General features: G+C 33.3%; 1 protein-coding gene across 43 annotated transcripts in view; it reads left to right on the top strand.

Moving 5' to 3' along the window:
• Window positions 1-17052, top strand: part of RBFOX1 (RNA binding fox-1 homolog 1) — a 1699751-nt gene that overhangs the window by 1560398 nt on the left and 122301 nt on the right. For 42 of the 43 annotated variants that reach the window (XM_051964083.1, XM_051964074.1, XM_051964056.1 and 39 more), the window contains one exon: window positions 15905-16048. In XM_051964083.1, the coding sequence (XP_051820043.1) occupies window positions 15905-16048 (144 nt within the window). The remainder of the gene's footprint in view (window positions 1-15904; window positions 16049-17052) is intronic. The other variant, XM_051963751.1, reaches the window with a different exon arrangement.

Genomic DNA, 17052 nt, shown 5'->3' with positions numbered 1-17052 from the left:
TTTTGTATCATCATTGTCTTAGAAAAGAAAATTCCCTTTCATTTTGATTCAAGGAATGATACATATTTTGACTCTCCCTCCCCACCCCAGTTAAAATCACCATAAAAATGTGAAAAATGACAGACTGATCTGATCAATATCTGTCTAAGACAAACCCATTTTCCAAACATCTCCAAGAGATATGTTGTAGAAGATATTTGTTTCTTACAAAGGTGAGCTGAGTATCATAAACTTTGCCATACTAATCACTTGTTATTGTTCTACCATTCATGAATTTATTTAAGCTCTTATTAAATGAGGTTATTTTTATTTAGTACAGAATCTCAAAGTTATGAGCTCTGCATTTTGAAATGAAGAGATCTGCATTTTAGTCCCAACTTTACCTCCAATATCTGTGTGACTTAGGAAAATAAAGTCAGCAAAGTTATTGAGTGTCCGGTATAGGTTAAGCCCTTTAAGATGCCATTGTGGGAGAAGAGTGAGATACACAAATGAGTAAGACTAAATTGAAATTTAAGGAGTTTATGGTCTAGCCAGGCCTACAACACAGATATAAATCTAGCAAAGAAGTAATTTTACCTGTTGGCTCTGGGATTTCTCCATTATAAAAACAAGAGATCTGGACTAAAACACATCACTTACAGATTTAATATTCTGAGATTCTATGATACATATATTTTTCTCAGTTTTTACTAAAAATATTCTTACACATAAATTATTTGAAAATGTCTCTTTTGAACTTTCTCAATGAATGTGTCAATTAACTTACATTGTTGCTGATTGATATCAAATGTGTAATCTTAATTCAATACTACCCAAGACAAAGACAATTGGGATTTTTGAACGAGCTCTTTTTGTAGTGATAAAACAAAATAAATTGAAAAAAATACACAATTTAATTTAATTGATACAATTTTTAGTTGGATTTCATTTTCACGATAAAGACTGGCAAAATTTTAAGCTAAATTAACTCTGATTGTAAAATTCTTAGTTATTTCATAATTCTTATGGAATTCTCAACATTTTTCCCTCCTACAAGAAATCTCTTAAAAGGCCTATGTTTTAACTAAGAGTAGTTAGTGAACAGGAGAGAAGTTCCATTCAGCATGCATTCTGAGTATTAGGTCTAGTATGTTGTCTTTTTGGCTTGTGTTGAGTTATCAGTGAGTCACTTAAAAATTCATTGAAAGTTTTCATGTAATCTAGAATATAATATAAAAATATAAAATAAACAAAACTGGCAGGAATTTTACCAAACAGAATGTCATACCTTTTGAAAAAATCCTACTTTTATTGTTGCAGAATCTTATCCCTCTCCAGAGTGTGAGAGGGATACTTGAGTCCATATTATATTTGTCCTTCATTCTTTTTATTTTATTTTGTTTTATTTATTTATTATTATTATTATTTTTATTTGCTGAGACAATTGGGGTTAAGTGATTTGCCCAGGGTCATACAGACTTCAGGGCCGATGCTCTATCCATTGTACCATCTAGTTGCCTCTAGTTATTCTTCATTCTTAAAGAGGACCATGACATTAGGAAGGTGATGTCATCATTTGCAAGAGAACTGGATTTAAGTAAGGGAGTGCTGTGCAAGGTCACTTGCCTCATTTTCCCCTCCAGAGTCATCTAGATCCAGTGATGACTAAAGATGACCTCTGATTCAATGAAGACCTTGTCCATTTTAAGCTAAGGTCTCTCCCAAATCTCAAATTGTATGAGGCAGTTCCCATTTAGTGATTAAAGCTAAGTAAGAAGTGAGGCAGAAAAAATATTTCTTTTACCTAGTCAGGAAAAAAAAAAAAACCTGAGAGTGAAAGACCCTCTGGTTTTCTGGTCAAAGCATAAGCTATTGCAATTTACATTCACTCTGAAATATCAGAACACAAACAGTGACCAAGGTAGTCTTGGGCTGAAGATTGTTTGAAAAAACTAAGTATGCTTATCTTGGAGAAAAAAAGAATCAGGGGGGATATAAAAACTCCTTGTAGCTATTTGAAGGACTGTCATAACTAGGTGGAGGAACTAGACTTAGTCCTTTTGGATCCAGAAAACAGAAACAGGAGGAATGAATGAAAGTTGCCAAGAAATAAATCTGGTCTTCATATTAGGGAAACTTTGTCAATAATTAGAGCTCCTCAGAAATGGAGTGGGCCTTGAGAGATCATGGGCAATCCCTGCCCCTTCACCTAATACTTCATAGAAGAAAATTCTTCCTTGTATGTGTTGGATTTGTGTGGTTGGACTTGTAAAGGATGGCCTTTAAAATCCCTTCTAACTCCGGGATTCTGTGCTAGTTCCACTTATTCATAAAGAAGGGTCTCAAGACATACAGTGGGTATATGGTGGGAAATTATAGCTAAGAGATATATAGAAAAATGTGACTAATAAACTCAATATGTTCAAAGAAAATTCATTTTCTCCACATGCTTTCTGATTTGAACAATTTCCCCTTTGAATTTCCCTCTTTTTCTTAATTTCACCAACATTGTTTTAGTTATAGAAGTTCAAACCTAGATTCAGTTTTTTGGTTTCTCCCTTTTTCACACCATTTCCACCATAGACTTATATCTAACCAGTCACCAAAAGCTATGGATTTGACCTATGTGATATTTCCTTCATATAACCCTTGTCCAATTCAGCTTTTCATTTTACTGTTATTTTAGATTTATTTAGTTATCACAAATGCTATTCCCTCCTTATTTCAGTACATTCTGCACATTGCTACTGGATCCTTCTTCTGGAGAAAATCTTCATTCATCACCATTGAAAGACTTTATATTTGTATGAACACCCTATTAAACCCTTTAGCTCATTTTAAGCCTCAGGCAATATGATGAACCCCCACCACCACCACCACCACTCCCACCTTCCCACCCACCACGTCCTGAGACTCAAGTTAGAAAAATTCCTAACAATTAGTCAAAGGTTTGTGTCCTTACTTAAAATTAATTTATATTTATGTCTAGATAGCTCCTGATCTCTATGGTTTAGGCAAAATATAGGTGATAGCATTTGAGTAAAGCAGCAGCAGCAAATTACATTACAATGTATAAGCATTGAGAGAGAATATCCAGAAAGAGTAGATCTTTTCTTGAAACTTCTCACAGTCTCTGGATATATAGATACAACTAGTGGCAGGAACCCATGGGCCTAATCAGAAATCATTCTCAATATTTCCCTTTTCTGACATAATTCAATTCTATCTTTTCTTCATTCAATTGCAAATCTTAATACTTTCCAGCTCTGCTTTGGGTTTCTGCCTCCACTTCCTCCTCTTTAGGCAAGCCCTTGTGTTTTCCATTTCTGAAATAACTCCTTTTGTAAAAGTTGTTCAAAGGCTAAATATCTTATCCAGTGCCTTTGATAGATTCAAGGCATTTTTCAAACCTGGTTCTGATCATTAAATCTGAACTTATTCTTATCTAAAAGATAAATAACTGCTTTTAAATGGAATCGGATCAGTTTACTCTGGCTGTATTGGGTAAAACTATTTTATTTCCAGTATGAGCATTTATGCCTAGAAGTATGCAGATTATACAAATCAAGGTCTGAGTCATTGTTTTGTTGATTGTTTAGACTTGAGAAAGAGATGGAGAAAATAATACTAATAATGCAGATTAAGTTTACAAATATGTTGTGGGGAAGGGGTATATTCTACATACCAATTCCAGCCAAATTACTTAATATTTGCTAGCATACCTCCCAGGGTAAAAGTAATTAATACTTTATAATTCACAAAGCCTACAAAAGTTATTTTACTGGACCTTTATAATAGTCTTGTGAGATAATGAATAAAAGTATTACCATTTTTAAAGGGAATAGTTTTAGACTCAAATAATTTCTGATATGTCCAAGACCCCATAAATAATAAATTGAAAAGATAGGATTAGATTCTCAGTCTTAGTAAAATGTTCTTTTTATTATATAAATCAGAAAATATTTATTTAGTGTCCACTAAGGATCAGGTAATAATGATTATCAATATCTAGCATTTGTATTGCACTTTAAGATTTGCAAAACATTTTACAAATGTTCTCATTTAATATTCATGATCATTATAAAATGTATAATTAATACAATTAATAAAATTAATAATATAATGAAAATAAAGCAGAAAAACTTAAGTGACTTGCTCAGAGTCACACAGTTAATAAGTTTCTGAGTTCTGGATTTGCACTTGGGTCTTCCTGACTCCAGGGCCAACATTCTAATCTTTTATATCATACCTCCTTAGTTCAAACCCTTGTAGACTAGATTCTAGGGAGGAAAATATAAAGAATGAGGTGATCCAAAATCCTAATAAGTTTATATTCTGAGGAGACAAATACATGATTTATAAATACACACTCAAGAGACAGAGATAAGAAGGTAGTGAGTGCATTCCAGGCTTAAGAAGGAAAAATTAAATTAAAGGCAGGGCAACAAATGGAGAAATGTGACTGAAGAAGAGAGAGAAAGGCAGTTCAGTTTGATTTCGGTGTGCTTGGGCTAATAAAGTTTATTGAGCCTGGGGCCATGCTGTTTGTGGCAGTAAAAACTAAAACAGAGAAGTTTATATTTTATTCATTGGACAAAAGGAAGGCATTGAAATTGGTTGCATAAGGGAGTAATTTAGATAAGAAATGAAGAAAGGCTTAATTAAGATGGTAGCAATGTGGGTAGAGAGACAGGGTTTTGGATGTAAAAGATGATTTGAAGTGAGAAACAATTTGACAACTGATTGAATAAGTGCATGAAGGAGAATGAAATGTCAAAGATCATGTTGGGATTGTGAATCTGAGGTACTGGAAGAATGATGGTGTCTTTGACAGAGGGAAATATGGAAAAATAGAGGATGTAGGGGGAATGATAATGATTTCAATTTTTGACATGGAAATATGTCTCTGGAATATAGGCTTGAAACTCAAGGAAACAGAGTAGGTTTCGATAAGTAGATCTGGGAGTCATTTGCATAGGAGTGTTAAACTCATAGGAACTGAAAATGTTAGCGAAAAAGACTAATAGTCAGTGACATATATTAAGTATTCATTATATGCCAGGCACTGTGCTAAGTTCTGAAGATGCAAATAGAGGCCACAGACAAATCCTGCCCTTAAAGATGTTTCAGTCTAATGGGGATGACAAAAAGGAAACAACTATATATATAACAAACAAGTTATGTGCAAGATAAATAGGGAATTAGGAAGAAAAGAAAGATGCAAGAAGAGAAAGACTTCATGTAGAAGAGGGAGATTTTAGTTGGTACTTAAAGGAAGCCAGTACATGATGATGAGGAAAAAGATCACTCCATATATGTGTGATAGTCAGAAAAAATGCTCAATGCTGAGAAATGAAATGTTTAAAAATAGCAGAAGACCAGGGTCAGTGGGTTGAAGAGAAAGGAGAAAGTAATGAGTTTCACTTTGGATATTTTGAGTTTAAGATGTCTACTGGACATCTGAAGGCAGTTGGAGATAAGAGATTAAGATATCTGAAAGCAGGTGGAGATATGAGATTAGAGGACCACAGAGAGTTTGGGGAAGGATAAAAAGATTTGAAAATTATCATCATAGAGATGGTAATTAAATCCATGGGAACTGATGAGATCACTGGAGGAAGTGGGATACAGTGAGAAGGGAATACAATCCAGGATAGAATCCTGAGACATCTCCAATTATGGGGTGTGATGAGGTTGATAATCCAGCAAAAGAAACTGAGAAAGAACTATCATTCATGTAGAATGCAAAGCAAGTGAGTGGTGTCAGGAAAACCAAGAGAGAAGAGAAAATTCAGGAAGAAATGTTCAACAGTGCCAAATATAGCAGATAGAATTAGGACTGACGAAAAAAATCAGATATTACTTTCACATCATCTAGTTCAACTCCCATAGAGGTTTAGAATGTTGAAGTTATTTGCCTGGCTGCACATAGCTAATAAGTAGTAGATGCAAGATTTGAACTCAAGATTTCTGAGTCTAGGCTAAATACCCCTGCTTTTAGCATTTCCTTTAATTAAAACATGTTTTTATGTCATATGCTTAAGAGATAAAACTAAATGACTGAAGCATACCAATGTATAAAACCTATTGTATAGTGATTTGCAGTATAGATATATGATACCAAAGGAAAACATGGTAGCCTTAAAAAATAATATGCAGAACTCAGGGTGGGGCATAAGAAGATATTATAGGGAGAAGGAAGATTTGGAGATATTTTTCAAAAGAATGACAAGACTAAAGAAAATTGAATGGAAATCTTGCCACAAATCCATGTTTCTTTTCGAATTATCTGTGACCAAATTGTGTTTATAGCTGTGTTCTTATATTTGACAGATAAAAATGGTGAAAACTAATTCCTTTTAGTTATAGTAGCTTAGTCATAATCTTCATTAAGAAAACATTTGCGTGTAACAGATTGTCTTTCCATGTAAGATTCTAAATCTGTCTGTTAAAAAAAAAACTAGTATACACACACACACACACACACACACACACACACACACACACACATATATATTTAAAGCTATTCAAATGATTACAACAAAGACTACAATTTCCCTGACTATTTTTGAAGACAATTTTTAAAAAATTTATGGTTTGGATGTTGAAGTTTCAGCTTCTGTAAAAGAATGTGTGTACCTTGATTTTAGTGAAGCAGATCATTAGATTTCCAGAGTCCATGCAAGTACAGAATGGATTATGATTGAATGTCTTTTACTAGTGTTTGTTAAAAACAGTCTTGACAACTGAAATGTGTTACACCAAGTCTTTAGGCTAATAGGAACTTTCTATATTAATAGATTGATCACACATTTCTAAGATTCCCATCTACTTCTAGGGCAAATTCATATATAATTTATTTTGTAGAGCAAATGACTTACTGCTTCAGGAAATGGCTTTTGTATTTTTTTTTTCTTTAAAGAAATTACACCAGAAATAGATGCCAGGCCCTTTTATCAAAAGAATCAAAAGGGAAAACACATCTTATTGTTCTAGGAATCTATTTATTTCTCTAGATGAGTTGAGAACCAACTGGATTTAAATTCTTTTCTACTGAGATATAAGGTTGGTCCAGTCTTGGTTTTTTCCAGTCTGAAATTTAGATAGTGCATTCCATTTTCTTTATTCATGAAAATACAGAATTTATGGTTGATGTGGGAGCCATTGGTGCTTTACTCTGGGATATTCTGGGCAATCCAGGCAATACTCAACAGTAGTACAAAGAAACCAGAAAAACATCATGTTAAAGTAGAAGCAATATCATCAGCTTTGTATTTCAGAAGACCTAGCTGGGTAGGTCCTGCTCTTTTACGAACTAATTCTATGCTATTATAATGGTACGACATTTACTTTTTGAGTCCCTTCATCTGTCAGAATTGCTGTCAGAATTACTTAGCTTTAAGAAGCTGAGGAAATTTTCACTACATATTTTTTTTTTCCCATGGGGGCACACAAAAGTTTATTTTGCCATTGCTCCTAAAAGATGGAAAAATGACTTTCAGTTGTATCTTCTTATGAGATTATGCTAGAACTGAAGCAAAAAAAAAAAATCTACAAAGCTCTCCTTGCCACAGGACCTAGTAAAATGAGCACTTGATTAACCCAAATTGACAGAGGAGCCTCTAATATTACTACTAACCTGGAATAATGAATATATCATTGAGCATTTACCTAGTCATCTTTGTAGGCTAAATATGGAACTGGGAAAGGATTCACCTGAGGCACAACTTGGTTCAAAGACACTGTTCTTCCCCTGACCATAGAGAAAGTCACTTGCACCAGATGAAATCTAGGAAAAACAACTTTTGTTACCTTGTTTTCTTTCTCTTAAGGAAGAAGGAGCCTTGATCTGAATAGTTTAAAATTTCATTAAAGGTCATCTAAGCTTTTTTATCGTTTCCTTACTAATATTCTCTCTAGAACATGCCTACTGAGTAAAAAAAAAAAAATAGAAATTTCATTGTGTCAATTAGCATCTGCTCTGACAAGAGTACTTAATTATTTCTCCTTTTCTGATGTCAAACATTTGATTTCTGGTACCTGCTTTCTGCACATTTTAAAGAATAAAGGTAGTCACTATGGTATCTCCTATATCCAGTGATCACTAAGTATAATATAGGATTCTTTGCCCTTTGTTCTATACCACCTCTCCCATTGACTAAGTCATTGCCAATGTTTCTCATAGTTCTGCATAACTGGATATACTTTAAAATTATATAACACATGTCTGTAAAGCCATTGCTACAGAGCTGGAAATAATATATTAGCTACATCAAAAGCACTGTGATTAAATTCATTTGTTTGCCAACAGAGCTGAAATGAGGAGGGGAGGGGAGAGAGTCAAAATCAAGTGAATCTCCATGGGCTAACATTCTTTGGCAGTAAATTTTGATGTAGCAGCATACAAAAATGTCAAACTTTAGGTCTAATTCTTTCCCAAGGCTCCATTTTTTTAAAATGGAAAATGAATTTTCACAATCTTTATTTTAAGTGGAGAATGCACACATTGTCTAAGCAAGGTATGAAGTTGATTTAGTATGCATGATTTTTTTTTTCAATTCTTTGTACACATTCAATATGGTTACATTTTTGCTTAGAACATATATATTTTTCTCCCTGAACTTTTCTCGATTGCTTTTTTATCAGGTTTACAAATCAAATCAAATAGGTATATTGCAGAGCTCTGTGATATTATTTTCTGAGCTTATAGCCCAATGGATTGAATTATGCTTGCTCATGTACTGCTCTTGCTATTCTCTCCAGATTGAGAGAGAGTGACTGTGGGCGCTGTAAATTCACTTGGCTTCCAGCATTACTGGTTAAATCAAGAGCCCTATTCAAGCTTAGAGAAGAGACTGAACAAGTGTTCATTACACAAATCAATTTGGTCAAAAGTAAAGCACAGTGGGTACTCAACCATTGCTCACATAATATTGTCAACTTAATCAAATAATGCCTAGAAGACATTCACAAGCTTTTCTCTCAGAGAAATAACTTGATTGGTGTAGGAGGAAGAAACAGCTGGCTTTTCAAAAATATACTTTTTATTTATCACTTTTAAGAACCTTGTACATAAAAGGAAAAACAAGTCTGTAATGTAGATACAATACTAAATATTCAATAGGCTAATGGTGGGGAAAATAATGTTCCATTAGCTTCTTATGTCTTGGGTTTTTTAGGAGGCTAATGGCGGAATTGGAGATAGTAAAAAATATGCAGTTGTAAAATAAACTGTTTTCTGCTCCTGCTCTTTTTTTATTTCAATATATTTAATATCCTAGATGCAGAATCTCTTCTCTGTCCCCAACCCAAGTAACATATGAACAGCGAGCAGTGAGATTCTTCTCTGTGTGGATATTCTTTTGCAGTTTTTTTGGTTGACAATGGCATCTTGTCCCTTTTGAGCCACTCATTCTTTTGTTAACATGTAGCTGCAGTTTCCTGACCTTTACCCACCCTAGAATATCATATTTAATTAATTCACACTGACTGTCTTAAAGGCAGTAATGGAGCTAGTGTTCCCTGAATAAGCAATATCAAAATTAAAAAACAATGCTCTCATATCACTGACTTTGTGCCATGGTCTCTTCTGCCTCCCAAACCTTATTCCAATTTTTTAATATGATTTAGGTGATGATATCAAAAGAAGATCTAGGGAGACAGCATGATGGAGATAAAAAAGGACCAGAGAGAGAGGAAGACATGACTTCAACTTTGATTTTTTTCACACATACTGACTCTGTAACTTTGGGCAAGTCCCATAAGTTCTAAATTATCTACTCAACTCTTTTAGACTTCAAGTTGCAGAAATGGTACTCACTTTCCACAAATGAAAGAATTTGTGCAAATAGGAGTTACCCAGAGCAATCAAATCTTCATTCCAGCACCTAGCCATACTTTATCTCAATACAAAATCAAGAGTTTGTCTAAAGAAAAATTTAAATATCAAGAAACAACTAGAATGCTAGACATGGTGAATTTGAGACCTAAGCAAAGAAAGAAGACAAAATTAAAAGGGGCAGCAAAAAGGCACATATTTTTTATAGGACTGCATTCATCCTTTGATATAGTCACTGCTGGATTGGTCGATGCCTAAATCCAATTTCACTGGGATTAGTTTTGGGTAGCTCTGAGCTATTCATTGAATTAGGAATGATTATGGACAGAGAGGAGGCCCCCAGCTCTTTATTAAAGTCCTTGTGAAGGCACTAAGTGATCTTCAGGAGATTAAAGCCAGCGGTGTTTTCTTAGCATTGATAACACACAGAAGCATCTGGGGAGTTTGTTTATTAAGAAATACCTGCAGCAAACATTCCAGATCCTGATAGGGATTTATCACAGGACCAAAGCAAGAAAAGGCATTGCCCTTGTAATGAGCTTATTCAGAAACCTCTAGTTAAGCCTTTGCAGAAAGATCAACAGTCCTATAGACCCACTCACATGTACAGGAGCCATCCTCATGTCATTGTAATGTTGCAGCTGAAAGCTTAAGAACATCAGCAGGTTTAAAGAATAAAGAGAAAATGCTATGAAATCATGATTTTCATGAAAATTCTTACTTTTCCAGTGCCAATTCACAAGATTGTGCTTTCTTTTCTTATAGAAAAGAGAGGTTTAAACCTGAAAGAGACATTGACAATAATTGATTTGAATCACTTCACTTGGTCCAGCAAAATTGATTTGCCAAAGGGAACACATTGTAGTCAATAGCAGAAATAGGATTTGAACTCTGGACCCATAGTCTTTTGCTAATCCTTATTTAAATTCTGTCCACAAAGGTTTGTGGATAGTTCTTCTGCTTAACATCTGTACAACATTGGGGAGGTCATTTTTTCCTTTTGAAAATTAAATTTCTTGATGTTTTTATTCTGACCTTAACAAACCTCAATTGTAAAGAGAATTTCCATATACAAAATAGACCAAAAAAAGTTGATTTTACACAAAATTGTCCTTCTCTAATGGTATAATTTGCACAGGTATTCATTTGTTTCTTCATTTATAAAATAGAGATATAATTGTTTTTATTCTAATTTAAAATCAAAATACATTTAATATTAATGATATTAATTTAAATCAAAATTAACTTAATAATTAAAATGTGCTTTGCTTAAAGAATCAAAGATACAAAAATCCAAGAAAACAAAGAAATTATTTTTTAAACACATGATTCTTTGTTTTTCTGAAACACTTTAATTAATAAACTTTAGTAAATTTTTGATAAATTTACATTTACATGCAACTTTTCTGGAGTACATTGTATAAAGTAAAATATTTCTATATGACATATTTCCCCTTTGAGTAGGAGCTAGGCATTATAGTAAATAAAGTGTTGGATCTGAAGTCACTTTTTAAGTGTGTGACCCAAGGCATGTCACTTAACCTCTGTTTACCTCAGTTTCTTCATCTGTGCAATAGTGTGTAATTGTGTGCAACTATGTAATAGTGCCTACACGAGATTATTGTGAGATAAAATGAGATAATACTTGCAAAGCACTTTGCAAACCATAAAGCATTTAAAAATACATGGAGGGGAGCAAGAGAAAGTTCAGAAGGGGATAGACAAGGGGGACAATTTTATTAATATTATATTTTATATAATATAGAAGTTGAAAATTTTTGTAACAAATTTATTTAGGAAAATATAGTTAAGCCTTTGCAAAAAGATGACACTTCTTTGGACTCACTTACATGTTAAGGCGCCTTCCTTCTGTCATGATAAGGTTGCAGCTGGGAGTTTAAAAACATCAGCAGGTTTAAGGAAGAAAGAAAGTGCTATGAAATCATAATTTTCATGAAAATTCTTACTTTCATATAATTTTATATATAATTTCATATTCCATCCTAATCTTTGTAGATTGAAGTGTTCATATGTTGGTTTTAAAATTCATATCTTTTTTTAAGCACCGTGGTTTTAATATGCTTGGCTTTTCAGTCTCTAAACAGTAACTGTTTTCATCTCTGCTGTTTTTATGAGTTGTTTTTAGTGGTCATTTCTTTTTCTAGTTGTGATTTAGAGTATTTTTCTAGAGTTCAGTTTTCATTGACTTTAGAAGAGCAGGTGTATAATGAAATAATAGGAACTAAGTGTTTAGGATTAGGGTTATGGTCAAGGACTACTCTTGAGTGATTTCCTAAACTAACAAGAGCAACAAACAAATAAAAATAAAGATATTCCCCTTTAAACTATTATTCTAGGTGTAAGAAATGGTAGATTTTTCTTCTCAAACCAGCATTAGTTTGTAGTTATGCTGAGCATTGTATTCTTATGCAGCAAAAATATATCAACTACCTGAAGACAGAGTCCTTCTATGAGCTAATGAGATTTTCTTTTATGGGGTGACATTGAATTCTCAGTTTTTTTCCTGAATTTATTCCTATGTAAAATACATAGAAAAGAAAGCTATAGCAGCACAGTACCCACGGACACACACATAACCAAAGCAGAAAACTCAAAAATATACATGATAATCTCTTAGAACAATTTTCTGTTCTTTCTTTACTAGTTTCTGGCTTATGCCATGCACACAGGTATTCATATATGCTAACCCATGGACACTTGTACAAATGCGTGTTACGAAATGATTAATTAAGCATTGTATGTTTTTATCAAAGAAAACAACACAAAGATTTCTCCAAAGTACTGTTTGACTAAAGATGATTAATTTTAATTTTCACATGAGTGACATAATGCTATTAATCATTTAATATGTTTAATCATAATCTCTGTAATTCCTAATTAGGTTTATTAAACTGAAACATTCTGCAGTTGTGGTAAAATTTAAATGCAAGTAAGTCCTCTTCTCAGAAAGGGAAATAAGCCATTTTAATTTGTAGTTAAGTAGTAATTTCAAATGAATGAATGGATGGGTGAAGAATGAATGAATGAGAAACATTTATTAAGTGCTTACTATATTCCTGGCATTGTACTAATGAAGAGTTTCAAGGTAGTTTTCTCAAATCAGCATCACCAGTGAGCATATTACCAGTAAGAAAAATGAACTTCCATGTAATTTTCAAGAGATTAATGCTGGGCCTTGGTGTTCTCAACCTACATTGAATTTCTCCTTTCTTTAGGCAGTACTCCCAAGAAATATTTTTTAATTCTTTGTCTTCACTTCATTTATGGCACCCTTCCCCTAAAGAAAAGTTGCCTGTAATGGTCTCATCCCAGGAAGAAATGGGTATCTCCCTTTGTCCTCAAGAAGATCTTGCTTTCTACAACAAAGCTGTAACCTTTAGTCCCCTGAGTAAAATACTTTCCACAACTCTAGATGCTTGGTTGGTTAACATCAGAATGGGAGACGTAGGAAATCAAAAAAGGTCTGGGTTTCCAATACTTGTTTGTTCTTTCTTCTTAATTATTCTTCAGAGGATCTATTAAATGCTACATTTAAGGATCTTATTATATTATTAGATAGGCTATTTTACATTTATACACACACATCTCTATCTAGAGTGATCTATATTTACATATCTATATCCATTCTAAGTAGAGTAAGTCTTTAGACTTTTTTTTTTTTGAATTATGACCTTGTTTTCTCTTTCCATCCTTCTTCTTAAATTAGACTCAGTTGTTACTTTGAAATGATTTAAATCCCTGTTTGAAAGCTTTGTTTACACTGTTTAACTTATCTTTGATACAATATAGAAGTTCTTTCTGAGAATAGGTTTCTGAGAAACTTTCTTATTGAGTCAGTTTATTAAAAAAAATGTTGAAAGCTTTGTTTACATTGTTCAACTAGTCTGATACAAGATAGAAGTTTTTTCTGAGAATCTTTCTAACTGAGTCAGTTTGTAAAAATCTGAAGGTTGTTAAGAGTTCTGATAAGAGAAACAGTGTCATTTATTGTTCAAGGAACATCTCTTACTAGAAGCATAGGACATACATAGGGTCTTTTCTCTACCCTGTAGAATCAGAAGAGAAAGAGAAAGTTACTTTTTTTTTTTTTTTTTGGCTTGGAAAAGAAAAGATATATATATCAGAGACAATCTTCATCAGAAATGTTAGTTGTATATCGGAGAAGGAATTAATGGTACTTTGCTACACGGCACCAAATTTAGAGGCTGCTAATAGTATTCATGGTCCTATACCAATAGAAAAACAACTAAATTTAGGGCATATTTAGCAAGAATCAGTTAAAATAGTAACTTCCTAGATGTCAGGCTAGGATGAATGTTTTCCTATATCTATTCATGGACTTTAGCAGAACCATAGTCTATCTTTCCTTATCCATCCATAATACCCATCCATCTGTTTTTCTACCACTTACCTTGGACGTGGTTTGTAGACTTCATCACCGGTAGAAAAATACTTAATTAAGGCTTTGCCATACACAACTGTAATCTCTTTCTCCTTTGATTATCTGGAAGAAAGAATGCGGTGGAATTAGAAGAAGCTAATCCCTTAGAGAGAAGTAATGCCAGCCCGGGTTATTGCTTTAAATAGTTCTCCATGTTTAAGCAAAATGAAAAGGTCACTCATGATAGAAATTGCTGGTCACAGAGGAAATCCTCCCCTTGGATCTTTTAACAACCTTGACGAGTTCCTGGACCTGTGTACCAGCCCCACAGGAATTTGAATTCTAGATATAAATTAGTGAATCACAAAAGAACATTTTAAATGACATCTGTAGATAAGCCATGGTTACATGGCTATAATTAGAAATATGCCAAATTGTATCAATAAATGAGCATTTACTAATTGTCTGTGCTTCAGATATAGGACTTTGTTGTCAGTTATGTCTGACTCTGTGACCCCATCAGGGGTTTTCTTGGCAAAGAAACTGGAGTGGTTTATCATTTCCCTCTCTAGCTCATTTTACAGAAGAGGAAACTGAGACAAACTAACAAAATATGGATTGCCTAGAATCACAGAGTTTGCAAGTTTCTTTTTTTTTTTAATTTTCATACCTGTAAAGATAATTTTCAGCATTTAGCTAGTAAGTTTCTGAGGTTTCATATAAATTCAGCTCTCTTGACTCTTGGCCTGATGTTTGATCTACTACACCTTCTTACTCCCTTTAGGCTTAAATGTCGAGAATACAGAAACAGAAGTTAAACTAGTCTTCAATGAGTTTACATTCTAGTAGGGGAAATAATATGTACCTAAGGAAGTAGAAAAAAATGAAAAATTAATAAATGTAGTCTTTGAAAAGAGGAATCATAGAGGGAAAATCATTGAGGCTTTGTGAAGATGGCACTTTGTTATGAGTGATAATTTTTTTGAAAATTTCTTGTGGAAGATTATCTATTTAAGTCTGTTTATATTTTACTTTTTAAATAAGATTGTATTTCTGTTAACAAACACTGGAAAATTCATAGTTACAGATCAAATGAACTTCCTCAGGAAGATGCCTTAATAAGTATATCTCCAAAGCAGGTGAATTAAAATATATAAAAATCTTTCTGGTTTTAAAAGTATATATAAAAATGATCAAGCAGCAGCCTTAATAAAAATCATCACAGCAAAAATGCCTTCTTTTCCCTCTGTATTTCCTATATCTAAGGGGCTACATGAAGTGGGTGAGATTTCATTCTTTTTATATGTTACTGCAAATATATTTATCCTACTTTTATAGGGTTTTGCCTTATAAGATATTTATAGCATTGTCTAAATGCTTAATTCAGTTGGTCAGCTTTTTTATATGCAGTGCCAAACAACTGGTTCAATTCTCCCTCTTCTTCTATTCAACCCTCAGTTGAATTTAGTTAATATTTTATCTGAGCAGACTCATATAGGCACATCCTTAGACACTTAAAATTGGACTGAACAAAGGCAACAGAGCCTTCTTTCTTTTATAATTAAGGAAGACCTTTCCTTGATTCATTCTCTCACCCATTATGTGGTGACATGGAAAATAGATATTAGACCTAAAAGTACACTGAAGACCTCTTTTACTTTGTTTGTCTTTTGTTCTTTTAGCAGACAGATGATGCAGCACAGACTGATGGCCAGCCTCAGACACAACCTTCTGAAAACACAGAAAACAAATCACAGCCCAAGCGGCTGCATGTCTCAAATATCCCCTTCAGATTCCGGGATCCGGACCTCAGACAAATGTTTGGGGTAAGTATGTTCCTTTATTCATTTTTTTGGAGAAGCACTCCTACCCTCCCAGAAGTGCCTTTTCTACATGATACTTAGGAAGCACAAGGGTTCCTTTCAACAGAAAATGTTCTTAGGCTCCGGCCTAGATGCTACAAAGCCTTCATGTTTCCCATGGGCCTTGACTTGGTTCCCTTAGGCACTTCTCTTTCATTTCTCACACATTCCCCTTCATTTTGAGAATCAGCCAGATGTTCCTTTTATAAGGAGCATTGGTATCAAAAGAAAAAAAAAAGAATATCAAACTGAATTTGCATGAAGGAATTTTGATATAATGGGACCATAGAAATCCTTATGGAGCACTTTAAAATGTAAGTAGCTAAATGGGGGATAGAAGGAGGGATTACCATCTGTATCCTGGGCATCCCCAAATGTCACATTGAGGCCCTGAATCTCACCAACTTTAAAACAAACAAAAAGCCCTATAAGACTAAAAGAGAATTTATGAGATGAATATGACTATATCATAGTCATAGATCTATGTTTTGATTATTAAGATATATAGGTATTACCCATGTATATATATGTACATCTATTTTTATATAATATAGATATGTCTAATATCTAATATTAATAATAATATAGATATTATTTATATGTTTTAGGATTAATAATAAATGTTCTTCTTGGTAGTCACAAAGAAAAATAAAAGGTTCATTATAGTTACCTAAGTATTTATCTTTCTACTTAGGAGAGAAGGAAAATTAGAGATTTATAGGATAACATATTATTCTGCTAAAATGCTGAAATGTCGATACATCTTAAGATTAGGGATGGAGCTATATGGCTTTGCCTTTATCTGAGGAACACTATTTTTTGAAGTAGAACAAGTGTTTCAGAGATCTCCACTTAGAATAAATTTAAATGTAAAACTATTTGGCAGGCATTTGGAAAGATATTTGGCAATAGTAATTTCTTAAACTTTCTCATTTTGAACAAATAAGCATCAGATTCCATTAAAGAAG

Source organism: Antechinus flavipes, chromosome 1 (genome assembly GCF_016432865.1).
Source record: "Antechinus flavipes isolate AdamAnt ecotype Samford, QLD, Australia chromosome 1, AdamAnt_v2, whole genome shotgun sequence".
NCBI lineage: Eukaryota > Metazoa > Chordata > Mammalia > Dasyuromorphia > Dasyuridae > Antechinus > Antechinus flavipes.
Note: the sequence above shows the minus strand (reverse complement) of the source record. Positions and strands in the feature narration are given on the sequence as shown.